The sequence below is a fragment of the Suricata suricatta genome, chromosome 6 (genome assembly GCF_006229205.1).
Source record: "Suricata suricatta isolate VVHF042 chromosome 6, meerkat_22Aug2017_6uvM2_HiC, whole genome shotgun sequence".
NCBI classification, from domain to species: Eukaryota; Metazoa; Chordata; class Mammalia; order Carnivora; family Herpestidae; genus Suricata; species Suricata suricatta.
Window position 1 is genome coordinate 120451014 of NC_043705.1, and position 18402 is coordinate 120469415.

The following is an 18402-nucleotide window of genomic DNA, read 5'->3' on the forward strand; positions in this document are numbered from 1 at the left end:
AGAATATGTTCAAGGGAAGGTAGGGTTGGAATATTATCATTTCTAAAAATTTTCATCACATAAATTAGTAACTTTCTATTTTGCAAGTCTAGGTATATTAATTTGGATAAGTGAATTGATTTGATCAATAATTCCAGAATCTCAGTGGTTTAACATAATGAAAGCTTACTTCTAGTTCACATCATCGTCAACTGGGTGTTGAAGAACTTCCAAACAGTGCATCCTCCCATCTTCTAAGGGCTCTGAGTGTTCTGTTGGATGCTCTGGAGCTTGTGGTGAGAAGATAGAGCATAGAGGGTCTTAAGGCCGCTTTTAGGAGCCAGGCTTTCTCGCTACTTTTCCTCATGTGTCATTGGCCATTACTAGTCCCATGGGTGTACCCAGTGCAAGTAGACCTGGAAACACAGTCTAGCAGCATGGTGGTGCAAGAGAATTTCACATGTAGCAGTCCCTGTCACTAGTAAAACAATTCTTTATTGAAAAATACAAATTCTAATTAATTTCGTAATCCATTGTTTTGGATAGAAAATTGTTAATTATCCTTTCAATGTCCTGTTGAAGTAAGTTATAAATGTACAGTTTTATTGGTTATGTAATGTTTGGTAGTACTCAGCATGAGAGAAAATATAGGTAGAATTAAGATGATTAATGAGACTCGAAGCAATCTGTATTCCTTGTTTGACAAAGGGTTTCAGGTGAAATTCACCAAGTACACCTAATAAAAGTGCAATATGGAAAGGAAAATTTGGATAGGGAAGAATGGGAATAGAGGCAGAAAGTCAAGACTAAAATATAAGGTTACAGTTTGGTGAGATATCAGATTTATTAGTAATATTTAGTGGGTTCCTACTGTTAATATTTAGTGGGTGCATACTGTTAGTTTGGCATTTGCAAAAAATCCATGGGAAGGAGTAAACCAAAATCCATTAGGAATTACCTTATATAGAGGCACGTGGGTGGCTCAGTCAGTTAAGCGTCTGACTTCAGCTCAGGTCATGATCTTGCAGTCTGTGAGTTTGAGCCCCGCGTCGGGTTCCGTGCTGACAGCTCAGAGCCTGGAGCCTGCCTCAGATTCTGTCCCCCTCTCTTTCTGTCCCTCCCCTGCTCTCATTATGTCCACTCCCCCCCTCAAAAAAAAGAAACATTAAAAAAAGAATTACTTTATGTAAAGAAAAATAATTTAAATTTAGTCTTTTACATTGGTAAAACTGTTAAATTTTAACATGTGTGAGAATGATCTAGTACCAAATTAAGACAGTTTCAAAAATTAGGTTTTAATCTTTAGTGCAAATTTGATTAAACATCTCAAATTTTTTAATATACCTTTTTATGTCATTTTTTCAACTGTATTATATGATTGAGCTGATCATTGTATAGCCCATTATACAATTTAGTCAGATAACAAATTTTCATAAGGTCATTGTCATTGTATGACAACTTGTTATATTTGAAAGAATACTTGGGTCTCCTGTAGACTGTTAAATCCAAAAGAAATAAGATACATGTAATTAATGCCTAATAAACATGTAAACAGAGGAGTATAATAATAAGCTAGCGAGTCAGGAGAATATTAGATTGGTGGTTGTGTTGGTGACCGTGGTGGAAATTTTATTAGTATATGAAGTGTCTAGTGTATATAATTTTTTGCTGCATATGAATCACCCCCAAACTTAGCATCTTAAGACACAAATATTTATGATTTCACAGAGACTGTGAGGGTCAAGAATCCAGGAATAGCTTAGCTTGTGAGTTCTGGGTTAGAGTCTAGGGATGAGGATCAAGCTGTCAGCCAGGACGGCAGTATCTGAACACATGACTGGGACTGGCAGATGTGCTTCCCGGCTCCTCACATGGCTGTTAGCCGGAGGCTTCAGTTCCTCACTACGCTGGCCTCTTACTGGACTGCTCATGAAATCTCCCTCCGCGCCCTGCAATCCCCCAGGAGGCAAGTGATCTGAGAAAAGCGGCTGAGGAGGAAAGAATCCAGGTTGTCTTTTTAAGCAAATCACACAAGTGTCATACCATCACTCTGTGACACCATATTTGGTCACATGGACCAAACCTAGCATGGTGTCAGAGAGTTATACACAAGAATGTGAACACCTGGAGGCAGGATCCACTGGGGACCATGTTAGAGGCTAGTTACCACAGTCGGGTGGACTTTTAAGCTTTGACGTAGGAAGTATGGAGGAGACAGAAAAGGGAGCTTGTCTGAGAGGTGGGAATTGGGTACAATGGACCTGGTTTTGGTAACGTTGAGAAGATGAGGTTGGTATTTCTAGTTGGGAGACTGATAGAAGATAAAAAGTAGAAGAAACCATGTGAAGGTGACAGTTACAATTTTAATCCAGAAAGCAGTGGGAATCCTTTGGAGGATTTTGTGTGATGGAGTAAGGTTTAAATATCATCAAGGAAGATTAGTGAAACTGCATATGGAATAAAAAAGACAAGATGACATTTTTAAGAAGTCCTGGAAGGAAATGTGGCAGTGTTCCTTCAGGACTACTGTTGCTAAAAACACTCTTGCAGTTTTCTGTTAAAAAAGAAAAATCTGATTTCTAATACATAACTGATTTGGTTTCCAACATGAGCCATGTGTGTAAATTGCTGCTTAATGGTTTTTTTGTTTTGTTTTGTTTTTTATTTTTGAGACAGAGAGTCAGAGCATGAGAGGGGGAAGGGCAGAAAGACAGGGAGACACAGAATCTGAAGCAGGCTCTAGGCTCTGAGCTGTCAGCACAGAGCCCAACACGGGGCTTAAACCCAAGAACATGAGTTCATGAGCTGAGCCAGAAGTCAGAGGCCCAATTGACTGAGCCACCCAGGTGCCTCTGTAATTTGCTGCTTAAATCCAAAATGGCTGTCCTCTGGAAGTACTTGTACATTTCTACCTGTGAAGCTTTTAGAGAAAAATTTGTTTCAAGGAGAAATAAGGCTTATTTTGGAGAGATAGAGACTTCATTGCAGTTACGTTAGGTGACTTTGAGGTTCCTATTATGAATACTTTATTTTTTAGTGTTTTTACTTACTATTTTTATAAATTTTTTTTCACATTTATTTTTGAGAGACAGAGCAAGACTGAGCATGAGTAGGGGAGGGGCAGAGAGAGAGGGAGACACAGAATCTGAAGCAGGCTCCAGGCTCTAAGCTGTCAGCACAGAGCCTGAAGCGGGGCTTGAACCCATGAGCTGTGAGATCATGACCTGGGGTAAAATTGGATGCTAAACTGACTAAGCCACCCAGGTGCCCCTATTATGTATGAATACTTTAAATAAGATACTTAAGTTATATGTTGATAATGCTAAAGTATGGATTATATTGAAATGTGAATATTTTAATGTCTTATAAAATTTAAATCCTAACATTTCTAAGATTTAAACAGGTTGTCTTGAATATATATGTATTTTTCATTACCTTCAGGACGTGAGGCTTCAGGACCGCAGCTTTTGCCAGTGAGGGCACTAAATGAAGTCTTCATTGGGGAGAGTCTATCATCCAGGTACTTTTAAACCTGTGATCTTGAGTTTGGAATTTAACGTTTATTTGATTTCTATAACCTAAGAATTGTGAAAAACTAATGTGGTAGAAGTAATAGAAATGAATTATTAAATGAAATATTTCCAAAACCTTCTCACACATTTAAAATAGTTGTTAAGAGGAAAGAAAGTTCTATGACCAAAAAAATTTGTGAAACCCTAGTTTAAACAAAAAGTTATTTGGGCCCCATTACTGCAGAGCCTTTAATCTATCATTTAGGTGGCTTTATAAATGTTTAAGAGACCAATATACTAGGCATACATATGCAGTTGTTACAAACTTTTATAGACAGTCCATATTGAAACTTCCCCACTAATTATTTTAATAGTGTTCCTTAAGGCAGATTTGTTTGCTTATTTTTATCCAGAATCTAGTTAAGGATTATGCATTGCATTGGCCATCATGGTCCTTTACAATTAAATTAAGAATAGTTCCTTAGTCCCACCACTGTTTTTTCATTTATGAAAAAGCTAGTTGGTTTGCAGACTATCCCTTGCTTTATATTTGTATGATTTTTTTTCTCTGCTTGATAAGATTCATGCTAAACGTGTTTGGCAGGAAAGTACTTTGTGGTAATTGTATCCCTCATGCAACATCATATGTCAAGTATATTGACAGTTTAAGATTTGTGACCATTATTAGCAAATATTAAGATTAATAAAGTTCCTCATTAGTGTAAAAATTATAGTATTTTATTACTAATGAAATCTGTTTCGTGGGTGTTGAATATAACTTAGGCTTAAATTGTGAGATTTTTTTTCAGAACTTTTTATGTGATACTAGTCACCAGTTACAAAATGACTGCCATAATGTAAAGTTAATTTAACTCTTCATTGTCATTTAGAATATGCCTTCTAATTTTTCTAGATGTGAATAAATTAGGAGTGAAGAATTAGAGAGGAATCTCACCCACTTTGCTGTCACCAGAACCATGTGACCATCTGAAGGTCATGTAGTTGATTCCCTAGTTTACTGAGAGTTCGTGTATTCTGGAAATCTGTTGTCCTGATTTTTCATAAGTAGTTTAATTATGAGAAATGTTTATCTTAATTAAAAAAGATATCCCTGTTTAGCCATTGATTAACTCAGGTAGTACTGAAAAGAACAAAGCCCGATTCAGCCACATGCTTTGAACAATGATTATAACAATTATTTTGATTAATGTAATTTTAAATTTATTCAGTAAAAATATGTTATGTACCTGCTTTGTGTGACACATGTGAGTCACTAGGGATCTTATTTTTTTGAAGGGTGGTAAAATATATAATTTTCACAAGCATTAAATGTAAAACTTATTCTTCAAAGGAATCGTAAAAATACATTCTCTACAGAACTTAGAGTGTCAGTATACTTAACATAATAAGACTTATGTATACGTAAGATTTTTTCTTTTGCTATATATCAAGTTTGAAGCAATATGGAAATAATGGATACTTTTATGTGATAAAGAAGGCAGAAAATGTAGCTGACTAAATTATAGTCACCATTACTAAAAACATAAGGCAGAGAGCAGCAACTTTAAATGATATTGAAGAAAGTCTACGTTAAACAGATGACAAACGAAGCCTTGCCGGTTGTGACAGCATGGATGGACATAGAGGGTGTTAGACTAAGCGAAGTCAGTCCATTAGAGAAAGACAATTACCATGTGATTTCACTCATGTAGATTTTAAGAAATAAAACAAATGTACAGAGAAGAAAGAAAGAGACTCTTAAGTACAGAGAACAAACGTGGTTGCCAGAGGGGAAGCATGATGGGTGAAAGAGAGGAGATTAGGAGGGCACTTGTCTTGAGCTCCGAGAGATGTACACTGTTGAATCCTGCTGTACACCTGACAGTAACAGAACACTGTTAATTGTACTTCAATAAAAAAGTAATAAAATAGATGACAAAAGGTAAAAATGTTTTGTAAGTTTATGTTTATTCTAGAGAGGCCATTTGATGCCTTATGTTATTTGGTTTGTATATTTTAAAAGTTATAACTTCTGAAAGCTGCTACTAGTGTTGCTTTATAATTTGGACTTACTAAAAATTAAGTAACTTATAAAAGGAAAACTGGAATCAATTGACAGACTTTTGGGAATTCAGTGAAGTCCCATTAGATTTTAGATTGAATGTTGTTGTTTTCTGTGGCAGCAAAGATTTGGTTAGTTTATCTCCTAAATAATGTCTGCTGCTGCTGCTTTTTGTGTTCTTTGAGCCTCACCTTATATCCTACTAAGATAAGGAGAGAAGTGGGTTCGCTTCTGATGCTGCTGAAAAAGTTTTCACTATTGGAGGTATTAGAACTTATTTTTAAAGAATCTATGAGCTAGACCCTTAGGCAGAAAGGAAATGAGTTCTAACTGGATGCCTGCTGTGTGTCAGGCACTGTGTATATTACCACATTGAACACTCATAGCAACCCTGTGAGGAGGGTAGTTGTAACTATCAGTGAAAAAATTGGTATTTGAAGAGTTCAAATGACTTGCCCATGGTCAAATGACTAGCATCAGAACTGTCATATGAAACCCCATATTTCTGATTCCAGGTCCTGTATTGAGGCTTCACTATGCCCTGAGAACTTAAGTGCTTTGCTTGGAAAATATGAAGTGCAGCAATATTATTCCTGCCTCATTGATAATGTTCTTAGATTTAAGAACATTTTAAAAGCCCAATTTTTTTTTCTTTTCTCCTATTTGTCCTAACCTAGAATGTCTTATTCTTGGGCTGTAGCAGTGGAGAATTTAAGAAGAAGTATACCCACTCTAAAGGGACTGTGAGTTTTATTGCTGCCTTAAAACAATAATTTCCCTGAAACAAAAATTCTGAGTTGACTAATCTTGATAAACCTGCATGTAAGAATGACACTAAATTTGCTCATCATTTTGGGCTCAACACCTCTCACCTGACTATACTTTTCTTCCTCTCCAGCTCTGCTTCTCTTCTAGCCCCACTTACCTCTAATCAGTCTTTTGTTTCTATGTGATTCTGGCATAATAGCAGCCATTCCTGTAGAGTTGACCGGCTTGTCTGAATGTAATAGGCTCCTAATATGCCTAAAATTCCCAGTATTCTAGGAAAACGTAACAAAGTTTTGTTTTGAATATTAGGCCTTTTATGAAGAATGGTGACTTTAGAGAAAAAATGAAACGGAGTTGTGCCATGTAAAACTTTTAAAGATTGAAATTGGCAGGAGAAATTGAAAGGGTTAAAATAAGAGATAATATTATCCACTGAATGTTAGTGTTAGCAAGCCTGTCTAATAATTGTCATTATTGGAAAACCTATATTAACAGTTTAATTTTTTTATCTGCTGGACAAAAATAACCCAGTGTTGATCAATGACACCATTATTTTTTTAAGATAGTTTACAAAATAAGCACTTCCATGTTGCAGAAGTTTTTTTTGAATAGTCACAAATTTATATGTTCATAGAGTTATAGTGTCATATTTGCTGGTGTCAGAAAACTCGTTATATTTCATATTTATGAAATACTCTAAGAAATAGAAATCTTGAAGAAAATAGTTTTCTAGTTTTGTCCACTGATACAGTACTGATAATTTTCTTCAGAACTTTATCTCTCTTGGCTTACTATCAGTTCAAAAGGCATATTAATATGTAACTTAAAAAAACATGAGTTGAGCAGAAACTGTTGGTAACTTGAAGGATTAGATACAGATTTGGACATATCAAGGACTAGCTACCAAGAATGAAACTCAGTTAAGAATGGTATTTTCTCTTTGATCTCTGACATAAGAATCTGTATGTGTTAGATTCCATAAAAACAGTAGAAGCAATGGTAGGTAAAAATCTACAAGCAGCCTTTGTTTGAAATGTTAAAAATATCGATAGAAAGGAGCATATGGATAGGAGAGGGATGCAATTTTGCAGTTGTTTTGTTTTGTTTTGTTTACTTAGTATTGGCATTAGCATCATGGTGTGCGTGCCTAAGTCAGGTATGTCTGAGTCAAGCTGGCTCACTTAGAGTTCATTAGTTCTGAAGAAACGGTGTTAGTCTTATTTACTGTGTGCCATAAATTCGGCAAATCCAGTTTTATATTCTCAATTCTTAGGGCTTCCTACTATGAGATTTCAGTTGATGATGGCCCATGGGAAAAACAGAAGAGTTCAGGGCTCAATTTGTGTACTGGAACAGGATCAAAGGCCTGGTGAGTAACTTGGGATGTTACTTATTGACTTTTGTGAAATATTTTAAGTAATGTAATTTACTCAGTGCTGCATACCGGTGTATCTGAAGCCTCTGGTACACAAGAGGTAGCCGGTGTTAGGTTGGTTGGCTCAGTTTCTGCTTTACTCATCATTTGGGTCTAGAAGTCCTGCCTTGACTTCTTAGATTGGAGCTGTTGCCTGGATTTGGTCATTATTTAGCCTGTTGCACTAGGTAAAGAGGGAAAAAAAATGTTTTGGGGGACTACATTTTAAATGAAAAATATTTTAAGAATAATAGTAAAGACATGAAAATAAGTACAGTAACAACAAGTGTCCTGGAGGTTTGTGCATCACAGGCCTAACTAGACATAACTTGGGCCACTGTGTCTTGTTTACTCTGTTACCTCTCTCTGGGTACTTGCTGCTGCTTCTTAGTACACACACACGGACACCTCCCAGGCTTTTATCTGTAGCTATCTTGTTTCCTGAGCCCATACTCCTGTTCTAAAATTACTTACCAAATAGAAGGTTAATAGACCTTCAAATTCAACACATTTAAAATTAAACTTATTATCTTCAGTTTTTCTTTTCTTTTCTTTTTTTTAAAGGTTTTATTTATTTTGAGAGGGGGGGGGGCGGAGAAAATCCCAAGCATGCTCCTCACTGTCAGCGCAAAGCCAATGTGGGGCTTGAACTGAGGAACCATGAGAACATGACCTGAGCCAAAATAAAGAATCACTTAACCAAGTGAGCCACCCAGGCACCCATACCATCTTCAGTTTTTCTTGCTGTAATCCCCGTATTGCTTAGTAATTTCACTGTTACCCAGAGTTCGTGCTCTAGAGAAAAAACATTACTCCTTAAAACCTTGCTTCCTCTTTTGAGTCTCCCCGTTCTCCCCTTTACAAACATACCAGTGTCTGAATCCTACCGATCACACTGCTGAGGTCCTCGCCCCTCTCCTCCACTTTCTACTGCTGTGTGGTCTAATGCTCTACGCCGTACTGCTGTTTCTGCAGCTTCTACTGCTCTTTGGTCCAGGCCCATCTTTTTAGTGAATATTCTTTGTCCCTCATCCTTTATTCTTCAGGCTGTCATCCATACTGCCGACAGAGTAATATTTCTAAAGTGTAGATAAATTTGATTATTCCCTTCTGTGCTGTTAAAGCTTCATTGACTTCTGACTGTGTTCAGATCACTCAGTCTGTGTGTAAGACCCTTTAAATATGATCTAAAACCTTATGAGCCTATTGTTGCCTTCCTCTAACCCATCAGCACACCGGGGACACTGTAGGCTACTTGCAATTCTTAGCACAAGCCACATTCTCTCTGGGCTTTTTGTTTTTGCTCAGTGCAACTTCTTCCTGCATTGAATGCCTGAACATTTCCCACTTTCCATCCCCTGGCTGAAAAGTCCAGTCTTCAAATGTCATTCTCTGTAGGAAATCTTTACTAGGACCTAGTTCTTTTCATCAGCATAATGATTCCCCTTTTGGTACATCCCAAGCACTTTTTCCTCCTAGCACTTTTACAGCACTTACCACATTAGTTCTCTAATTAGCTAATGCCCAGCTGGTTTAAGCCACGTGAGGTATTTGGAATGGTGACTAGTGTTGTTTAATTTTTGTATATATAGCACAGTACCTAATACATATTCACTTTTTCTTTTTTTTTAAATAAATACATGCTCACAAATACAGCTAAAACAGCACTTATTAAACTGTGATTTTAAGTTTGGATAATTTACAATAGAGTTTTACGGGCCACCTGGGTGACTCAGTCAGTTGAGCATCTGACTTCAGCTCAGGTCATGATCTCATGGTTTGCGGGTTCAAGCCCTGCATTGGGCTCTGTGCTGACAGCTAGCTCAGAGCCTGGAGGCTCTCTCCGCATTCTGTGGCTCCCTCTCTCTCTGACCCTTCCCTGCTCACGCTCGCTCGCTCACTCTTTCTCTCTCAAAAATAAATAAAAAACAAAAAAATTTAATGGAGTTTTACTTCCCATTTCTTCAGTATTTTTAAGACTTTTTATTGTGGAAAAATTTTAAGATGTAAGAGTAGGCAAAATAGTATAATCAATATCTATGTACCCATTACTCAGTTTCAGTTATTAGCAACACATGCCCAGTCATCTCCTTTTGTCTGATAATATTTTGAAGTAATTTTCAGACATCACAGTTCATTCATAAGGACTCAGTAACTTCACATCTTTTTAAAAAACTCCTAGTCTTAGCCAAACAAACCTTTCGAGAAAAATGAGAAGTATCATTTTAAAACATTGGTTAATACTTCATTTTCCTGAGGGCCAGTGACAACTACATTTCTAAAATGACTTTAACAATAATTGTTGGAAAAAACACATGCCATAAAATTATTTTGTAGCCCTCATAAAATGAAAACATCAGTTAATTGCTTTAATTTATGAGAACATCTTTTCTGCTCAACATGATGTGTTGCTTGGTGAAAACTGGATTGAGAATCAGAGATGTTTCCCAGATCCTTCTCCATTTCTTCTCCCAGGATTCTTATCTCCCTGGAGTGGGCAAAGTGCTATTACTGAAAAGAGGAATGGCCTGGAAGTTAGAGAGACCTGGCTACCTCACCAGCTAGCTTTGTGATCTTGTATAAGTTTCCTTTCCTGAAAATTAAGGAAAATGGAATAAATAAGATTAACTTCTGGACTGTGGTTCTGTAGGTACTGTTGTATGCATTAAATATAAACTATCAGTTATTTAGTCCCTGCTACTTTGAATATACTGTGGTAGGTACTTTTTCTACATGGACCATAATTCTTATAGAAATCCTGCAAGAAAGTGGTAGTATCCCTGTTTTATAAAATAGGAACTGAGGCTTCACAAGGATAAACAAGTAGGTTAGGTCACAACTAGTGTCAGAACCTGGATAGAAGCACAGGTATGCTTGACTACAAAGCCAATGCTTTGTGACTGCCAGCTTTCAAATGCAGAGGGGGAGCTGTCTGTAGAAGCCACCTGGTTCAAAGATGTGTCACTAGGTTGTACTGAAGAATTACCAAGGTCAACTTGCTAATCTTAGTGCAATAGTCATTAGGTTAAAGGCAGTGAATAGGATTTTGACTTTGGCACTGGGGTGTGTGTGATTTTGAGTTTTAGTTTTCAGCCTTTTAGTAGTAAGAAGAGCATAAAGGATAAGAGCCATTAGGCTTGCTTGTAAAGCAGCCCTGCCCCCCACTGCCGCACACCTTATAGCTGTGTTTGTGTTGGATGTGAATTTTTGGGGCTTAGATTAGAATTTCAGTCATTTCCGTGTTGTTTAATTAAGTCTCCTGATGTTCTGGTCTGGAGCTCCGTCACTAACTGTGTCCTACTCCTGCCACCTTGGCTGCTCAGCCCCTTCTCTCTGCAGCCTATGTAGCTTGCTTGCCTCTAACATTCTACCTTACTCCCTCCCATTACGGATCGTTCTTTGGATGTGATTACATTTTCCCATTCATCTTTTTGTCCTTTTTCTCTTCAGAAAATGGAGGGAGAGAAGAGAAGCTGAGGGGCCTTAGGCTTAGGAAAGCTATACATTTCCGTATATTAATAGCTTTTATCAAACTACCATTTAAAAAAAATTTTTTTTAATGTTTATTTTTGAGAGACACAGACAGAGTATAAGAGAGAGAGAGAGAGAGAGAGAGACAAAGAATGCAAAGCAGGCTTCAGCCTCTGAGCTGTCAGCACAGAGCCTGATGTTGGGCTCAGACCCATGAACAGTGAGATCATGACCTGAGCTGAGGTCAGATGCTTAACTGACTGAGCCACCCAAGTGTCTCCCCCTCTTTTTAAAGTTTTTAAATTTATTTTGAGGGACACAGAGACAGCATAAGTGGGGGAGGGGCAGAGAGAGGGAGACAGAGAATCCCAAGCAGGCTTCATGCTGTCAGCACAGAGCCTGATGCAGGGCTCAAACCCACGAAACTGTGAGATCATGACTTGAGCTGAAACCAAGTCAGATATTTAATCAACTGAGCCATCCAGATGCCCCTCAAACTACCATTTCTAGGTGCTTTCTTTGTCCTGGGGTAACTATCTTACTTACGTTTTCAAAAATACTCTGAAAGTAGGTGATTTTTTAAAAGTTTATTTATTTTGAGAGAGAGCATGTATATGAGTAGGGGAAGGGCGGAGACAGAGAGGGAGAGAGAGAATCAATCCCAGGCATGCTCTGCACTGATGTGGGGCTCAAACCCACAAACCATGAGATCATGACCTGAGCTCAAGTCAGATGTTTAACTGACTGAGCCATCCAAGTGCCCCTGGAAATACATGATTTTGTTTTCGTAAAGTCTCAAAAGTTTCCCAAAGTTGGGGTGCCTGGGTGGCTTAGTCGGTTAAGCATCTCACTTTGGCTCAGGTCATGATATCACAGTCTGTGGGTTCGAGCCCCACATCGGGCTCTGTGCTGACGGCCCAGAGCCTGGACTTCCAATTCTGTGTCTCCCTCTCTCTCTGCCCCGCCCCCTCTGTCTGTCTCTCGAAATAAAGACATAGAAAAAAAAAAAAAAGTTTCCCAAAGCCATATAGGTGACAAATGGTGAAGACAGGCTTTAAATTCTGTAGACCTCAGGAATCACTGGAAAGAAAGGAATAGAATAGCTTATTTCTTTTTCTCTTTTAACTTTTGATACAGGGAGATAAAAGTTTTCCTGTGTGACCTTCTCAGTCCTTGCTTTGACTATGAAATATGGAAATGTATGACTTTGGATAAGATAGTTGTTATAACTGATAAAACCCCAACCTTAGTGACTTAACACAATAGAAGTTTATTTCTTGTTCTTCTAAAGTCCAAGTGGGTGTTTCTAATTGGGTCTTAAAGTGGTGACTCCAGGTATCCAGGTTCTTTCCGTCATGTGTATCACTTGTCTTTTAAACATAGCTCGTAAAGTCACTATACTCATTTAAATCGAGCCACAGGGGGAGGAAAAGCATGGAGGGTCTATGTGATGTATCTTAGTTAGATGTGTTGTCCGTGACGCCCACTCTCATTCCTGTGGTGAAACTCAGTCACGTGGCTTTATGGCAAGAAAGGATGGAAAAGATATTCTAACTATGCATGTATGCAGGTGAGTACACACACACACACACACACACACACACACACACACACGTGTGCGCCCACGAAGGGCTTGGGGATTAGCTATCCCATTTTGCGTTTCCAAAAATTCCTCCACAGGACATAGGATGTAGGGGTTATGTTGCATTGCAGGTTACTTGTGCCAAAGTCATCTCAGTCCTCTCCCCAGCATGGAACACAATTTGCTACATCCACTTGGCGAAGTACTACTGAGTGCAATCAGATTTCTGTGTGTTGTTTAAGACTTTTCTCAATTCCCCTCCCTCATACATTGTTTTAGCTGACTTAATTAAGAGTAAGTGTTCTTAAGTGAAGAGAGAAACTTTACTAGCTAAAGAAGATACGAGATTCAAATTGTATGCAATTTGATTGTCTTTAGTGGAAGTTCTATCTGATTTCAAATGGAAACTCTTAGAATGGTAAAGGTTGTAGCCAAAGAAAAAAGGCATCATGTGTTAGCTAATACCTGCTTAGGCATGTAGTTTGTAGAATATCAACCACTCCTAAAGGAAGAGTGAATTGGGTGAGATCCAGGTTACAACCATAGGAAATTCGTCTTAACCCCAATTCATGGGGGTTAGTTTGGGTTGGCTTGTGGTATCCCTAATAAGTCATAATTCTAGGAATACTTGATCAAATCATGTCAGACATTTGTTCTCTTAAATTAAGTCTTCAAGGGGTACCTGGGTGGCCCAGTTGGTTGAGTGTCTGACTCTCAAAATTGACTCAGGTCATGATCTCATGGTTTGTGGTCTCGAGCTTCATGTCGGGCTCTGCGCTGACAGCACAGAGCCTGCTTTTGAGATTCTCTACCTCTTTTCTCCTCCCTGGCTCTCTTGCTCTCTCTCAAGATAAAAAAAAAAACTTGAAAAATTAAATCTTCAGTATTTTAATTCAATGGAACCCTAGTAAACATGGTTCATTTTATGTGACTTTTAATTTAAAATAGAATTCTGAAACCATACCTTCTAATAATGTGAATATTCAGAAGAAATAGAATATAACTCATGCATATGTCTTTCATTAGATACTTTCATTCGGCGTCGAGTTCTCGCCATGAGCCAGGTAGTGCCGCAAACGCCTGGCAGTGTGGGACAGTAATTGTAAGGAGATGGGTATTGCGGACCTCATGCTAAACAGTAAGAACGTCAAGACACTTACTGGTGGGAAAAGAGAGTAGGCAAGGCCAGATTTGGGACTTTTTTAGCATAGGGATTTGTTCTGCAAACAACCCCAAGTGTGTAATATAAAATGTATGTATCTGCATTTTTAAGAGAATGCCCTGTTATCACATTTCTCAAAATGTGAAGGGCGTAGAGCTGGAAGTGTGTGAAAGAGTATCTACTACTCCCCCGCCTCAGGAAGGTGAAGAGCACTGAGTTACGTTTTCGGGTTGTTTCGGTCGTTATGCTGCTGTTTGTTGAGATTATCTACTGAGGCCATGTGAGAATTGTGCAGCAACAGAATTCTAAACCACTGAAATAATTAAATAAAAAACAACCAAAAACTCCTTTCCTTATCCTTCTTTGCAGACCCAAGACAGAGCTACTTTTAAGTGATTCGGGTTTGTGTTAACATTTGTTCTAAAGTGTTTAAGCAAGGCATCACACTGGTAAAGACTTCGCATCTTTTCTATTTTACCATTTAAAAACATATTTACAAGTTAAAAATATGTTCTAGTACAGTGGCGCCTGGGCGGCTCAGCTGATTGTGTTTGACTTTTGGTTTCAGCTCAGGTCATGATCTCACAGTTTGTGGGTTCGAGCCCCATATCAGACTCTGCTTAGGATTCTCCCTCTCCCTCTCTTTCTGCCCCTCCCCTGCTCATGTTCTTCTGTCTTTCTCTCTCTCAAAATAAATAAACAAACATGAAAAAAATGTTATAGTACAAAAGGTTTTAAAATGAAAAGCTGGTCTTTCATTTCATATCTCTAGTACTAATCTCCAGGCACAACCAACATAAATATATATTACATATAAATAAAGTAATGCATATTCTACATAATGCCCTTGGTTTTAACTTAAATGTTTTAACTGTATGTCTCTATCAGCACATCCATTCTATTTATGCTTCTTAATATCTACGTAGTAATATATTTAACCAGCATCCTATAGATATGAGTTGTTTTGCTATTATAAACAATGCTTCAGTAAGTCCTTGTGCATGTCTTTGTGTGCTATAGATGGAAGTATATTTTAGGACAAATGAATAGGATGAGTAATATGTTCATTTAGAATTATAATAGTGAAGAGCTGCCTTTCAACTGCAACTTCCATAATGCCATCATGTATGAGAATGTCTTTCATATACCCCTTTCAATACATTATCAGTTTTTAATTTATATTTCCTTAAGTAGGAATAAGATACAATGCTTTTCTGTATAGTTCTATAAACCATTTACTTTGCCCACTTTTAAAAACTGAGTGAAGTAGCTACTGTCTTTTGGTTGCTTCTTCTTGATAGTTTCTAAGAGTTTTTTTGTATATTAGGTAGATAATTCCTTTTTAATTTTAAGTGTATTTTTAGAATGAAAACAAAGAACTTACGTGGTGTCTCTTTCTAGGTCATTCAATATTAACAGGGTTGCAACACAGGCTGTGGAAGATGTTTTAAATATTGGTGAGTACCAGAATAGCTATTATATGTTACAATTATAATGTGCTATATATATTTCATTGTATGTTAGCTATTATATGACATAAAATATTTAATCAAGATATTCCGCCCTTTCCTTTTTCAATAGCAAAACGACAAGGAAATTTAAGTCTTCCACTGAACAGAGAATTGGTAGAGAAAGGTCAGTGACTAATGATTATAATTACTAAGAGTTTCATTCAAGTTCTGTATCAATCTTTAGGATGTTATGAAGTATACTTGTCTAATTAGCAAAGCATTGTACTTTTTTTGGCTCCATTAGTAGTGCTTTTTGGACTCAAAACAGGCCCTGGATAGAATACCTTTACATATATTTAAACAATAAAAAGTTTAGAGCTGGACTTTATATTAGGTTTTTGTGTGCTATGAAATATAATCTCTGTGTCAAAACTCTTTAAACATGTTCTGGGGAATAGGAAAGTATAAAAAAATACACATCTGGCAAATGGGAAATGCTTACTTGAACTCCATATATCATTAATATCCTCGGAATGAAAAGGAATTCATTGAGCCGTGAATGCTTATCTTCACATTCACCAAAATCTTCTCTTTAACTTTCTCCTATCTATTCCTGCCCACTTACTTCAGGGTTCCTTTGAAAGAACCAGCACTGTTGGGAAAGACTACAGCTGATCAGGGAATTTGGAGGCCTGGGCTGTAATCCCAGACCAACCAGTCACTCCCTGGGAATATGAGCAAGACTGTGATTCCATTCTCCTACTTCCTGAACTGTAACAGGATGAAGTAGAGATAGATTGGTAATACATAAGGGGATTCTTCAAATTTTTTTCTAAATCACTCCTTTGATTTGCATATGAAATTAACTCACTAAAGTCCACTCTCCTTTACCAAGAAGCATTTGTACACACCTCAAACTAAAGATTTTTCTTGCTGTCTCTGTTTAATTGAAGAGTATCCTAAGTTATTCAAAGTCAGCTATTTTAAAAAATCCAAACTTGTTCATAGTGCATCTGCTTATACCTATGTAAGGGTGTTCGATCTACACAACCAAAACCAAATACACGAAGTGGATATTGGCAAATGTAAGTCTGCAGCTGGCATCCATAAACAGACACTTGAATTTAAGAGTTATCAAAATAGTCTGTCTTATTGGTTGCCTTTAAAATAATTTAACAATACATCATAAAGTATTTGAACAGTGCCAGTTCACTTATGAGTATGTTTTAGATTTCCACATCAGACTTACTTTACTGGGGGACATGGCTGGCCTCTAATAGTTTGAAAACAGGACTAAATCTCTGAAGTCCCTTTCAACTGTCTAAAACAAACTTTCTCCTTCTCTCAATTTGAGACCAAAAAGATTATTTCGATCATGGCTTATGAGCTAGTGTTAGCTTTAAATCTGTGTTAAAGAAAGTTAAATTAGGCATTTACAGTAGTTGATTCATCATGTAATTTAACTTAAGGGGCACCTGGGTGGCCCAGTGGGTTAAGTATCTGACTCTTGATTTTAGCTCCGGTCATTATCTCACAGTTCATGAGTTCGAGCCCCCAATCAGGCTCAGAGCTGAGTGTGCAGAGCCTGCTTGGGATTCTGTCTCTTCCCCTCCCCTGCTCATACTTGGCACGCTCTCTCGCTCTCTCTCTCTCTCTCTCTCTCTCTCTCTCTCTCTCTCTCAAAATAAAAAAATTCAAAAAATAATTTAACTTAAAACATAATGTATATAAAATAACTGAAATTTATATCAGGTATGTAAATTAATTTAAGGGTATACCTAAAATACGGTGATTTTTCCACTTAATGAATGTTATTCCTTTGAAGATTTGACTGTTCTCAGAAACAGTAGTGAATGCCAGTGGTGCAGTCACTGTTACAGACATTTCTGGAACTACCTTCAGAACTGGCACTTTTTTTTTTTTTTTTTAAGTAATCTTTATGCCCAAAGTGGGGCTTGAACTCTCCAGACCCCAGGATCAAGACTTCCATGCTCTACCCACTGGAGCCAGCCAGGTGCCCCTGTAGCTAGTACATTTTGAGTGTGTGAGTTCCCAGAGAAGCAAATTTTTTAGAGTGAATTAGATTTTTTTTCAAAGAGCTAAATAATTTAAATAAAATTTTGGTAAATAAGGTGATTATCTGACAATTTTATAATTTGTTTTAATGTGGTGTTCAACTAAATATTCTTTCAAGCCTGATTTCCTTGTACAATTGTTTTTGACCAATTTATGCTTTGCCTACTAACCCTCATGTGCCTCTTGGTTAGAAAGCGGGTCCCAAAGATTTCTAAAAATGTCTTGAATAATGTGAGTTTTATTAGAGAAAGCATACTGCCTATCATTTTTTGAGACTGCATTTTATATGAAGAGAATTAATACTTGTGGACACTTTGACATGGCATTTGGAAGGGAACTTGGCAAGGGACTGTTGCACCTCAAATTCTGTTTTTGAATGCCCCAAGTTAGTTCCTCTACTTTTGTTTAATTACTGGTTTTGTAGCCTACTCCCGGGTGCGTCCCCAAGTTGATGTGTAGGGGCTTTGGTGGCCTTATCTTGGAACCTAATCCTCATTTTATAAGGCTTTTTGTTCCTTTAATGGAATGTGTTGTGAGTTCCAAGAAAGTTTCTGCCAAACAGACCTTTGGAACAGACTTGTGTTTAAACTGGGGATAAGATAACATCCATTTTTCATTTTGCACTTCTCAGAGTGACCATCTTTCTTTGAACGCGCTAATACATTTTTCCCTTTATAGTAACAAATGAATACAACGAATCGCTGCTCTATAGTCCAGAAGAACCAAAAATACTTTTCAGTATTCGAGAACCAATAGCAAACAGAGTTTTCTCCAGCAGCCGTCAGCGCTGCTTCACGTCCAAGTAAGTGTCCTATGGCTGACCTGTGACTGGGCTTGTCTCTTGTAATTATAAACGGGTTTGGTTTTAAAGTACTCAGCATGATGAAATGCACTCATTCACACTTAGTCTAGTAGGAAAAGCAGG

General features: G+C 37.5%; 1 protein-coding gene across 1 annotated transcript in view; it reads left to right on the forward strand.

The window, feature by feature from the left end:
* Positions 1-18402, forward strand: part of NADK2 (NAD kinase 2, mitochondrial) — a 47895-nt gene that overhangs the window by 25298 nt on the left and 4195 nt on the right. The window contains exons 8-13 of the mRNA XM_029941274.1: positions 3421-3499; positions 6231-6296; positions 7595-7690; positions 15352-15407; positions 15532-15585; positions 18156-18279. Of these exons, the coding sequence (XP_029797134.1) occupies positions 3421-3499; positions 6231-6296; positions 7595-7690; positions 15352-15407; positions 15532-15585; positions 18156-18279 (475 nt within the window). The remainder of the gene's footprint in view (positions 1-3420; positions 3500-6230; positions 6297-7594; positions 7691-15351; positions 15408-15531; positions 15586-18155; positions 18280-18402) is intronic.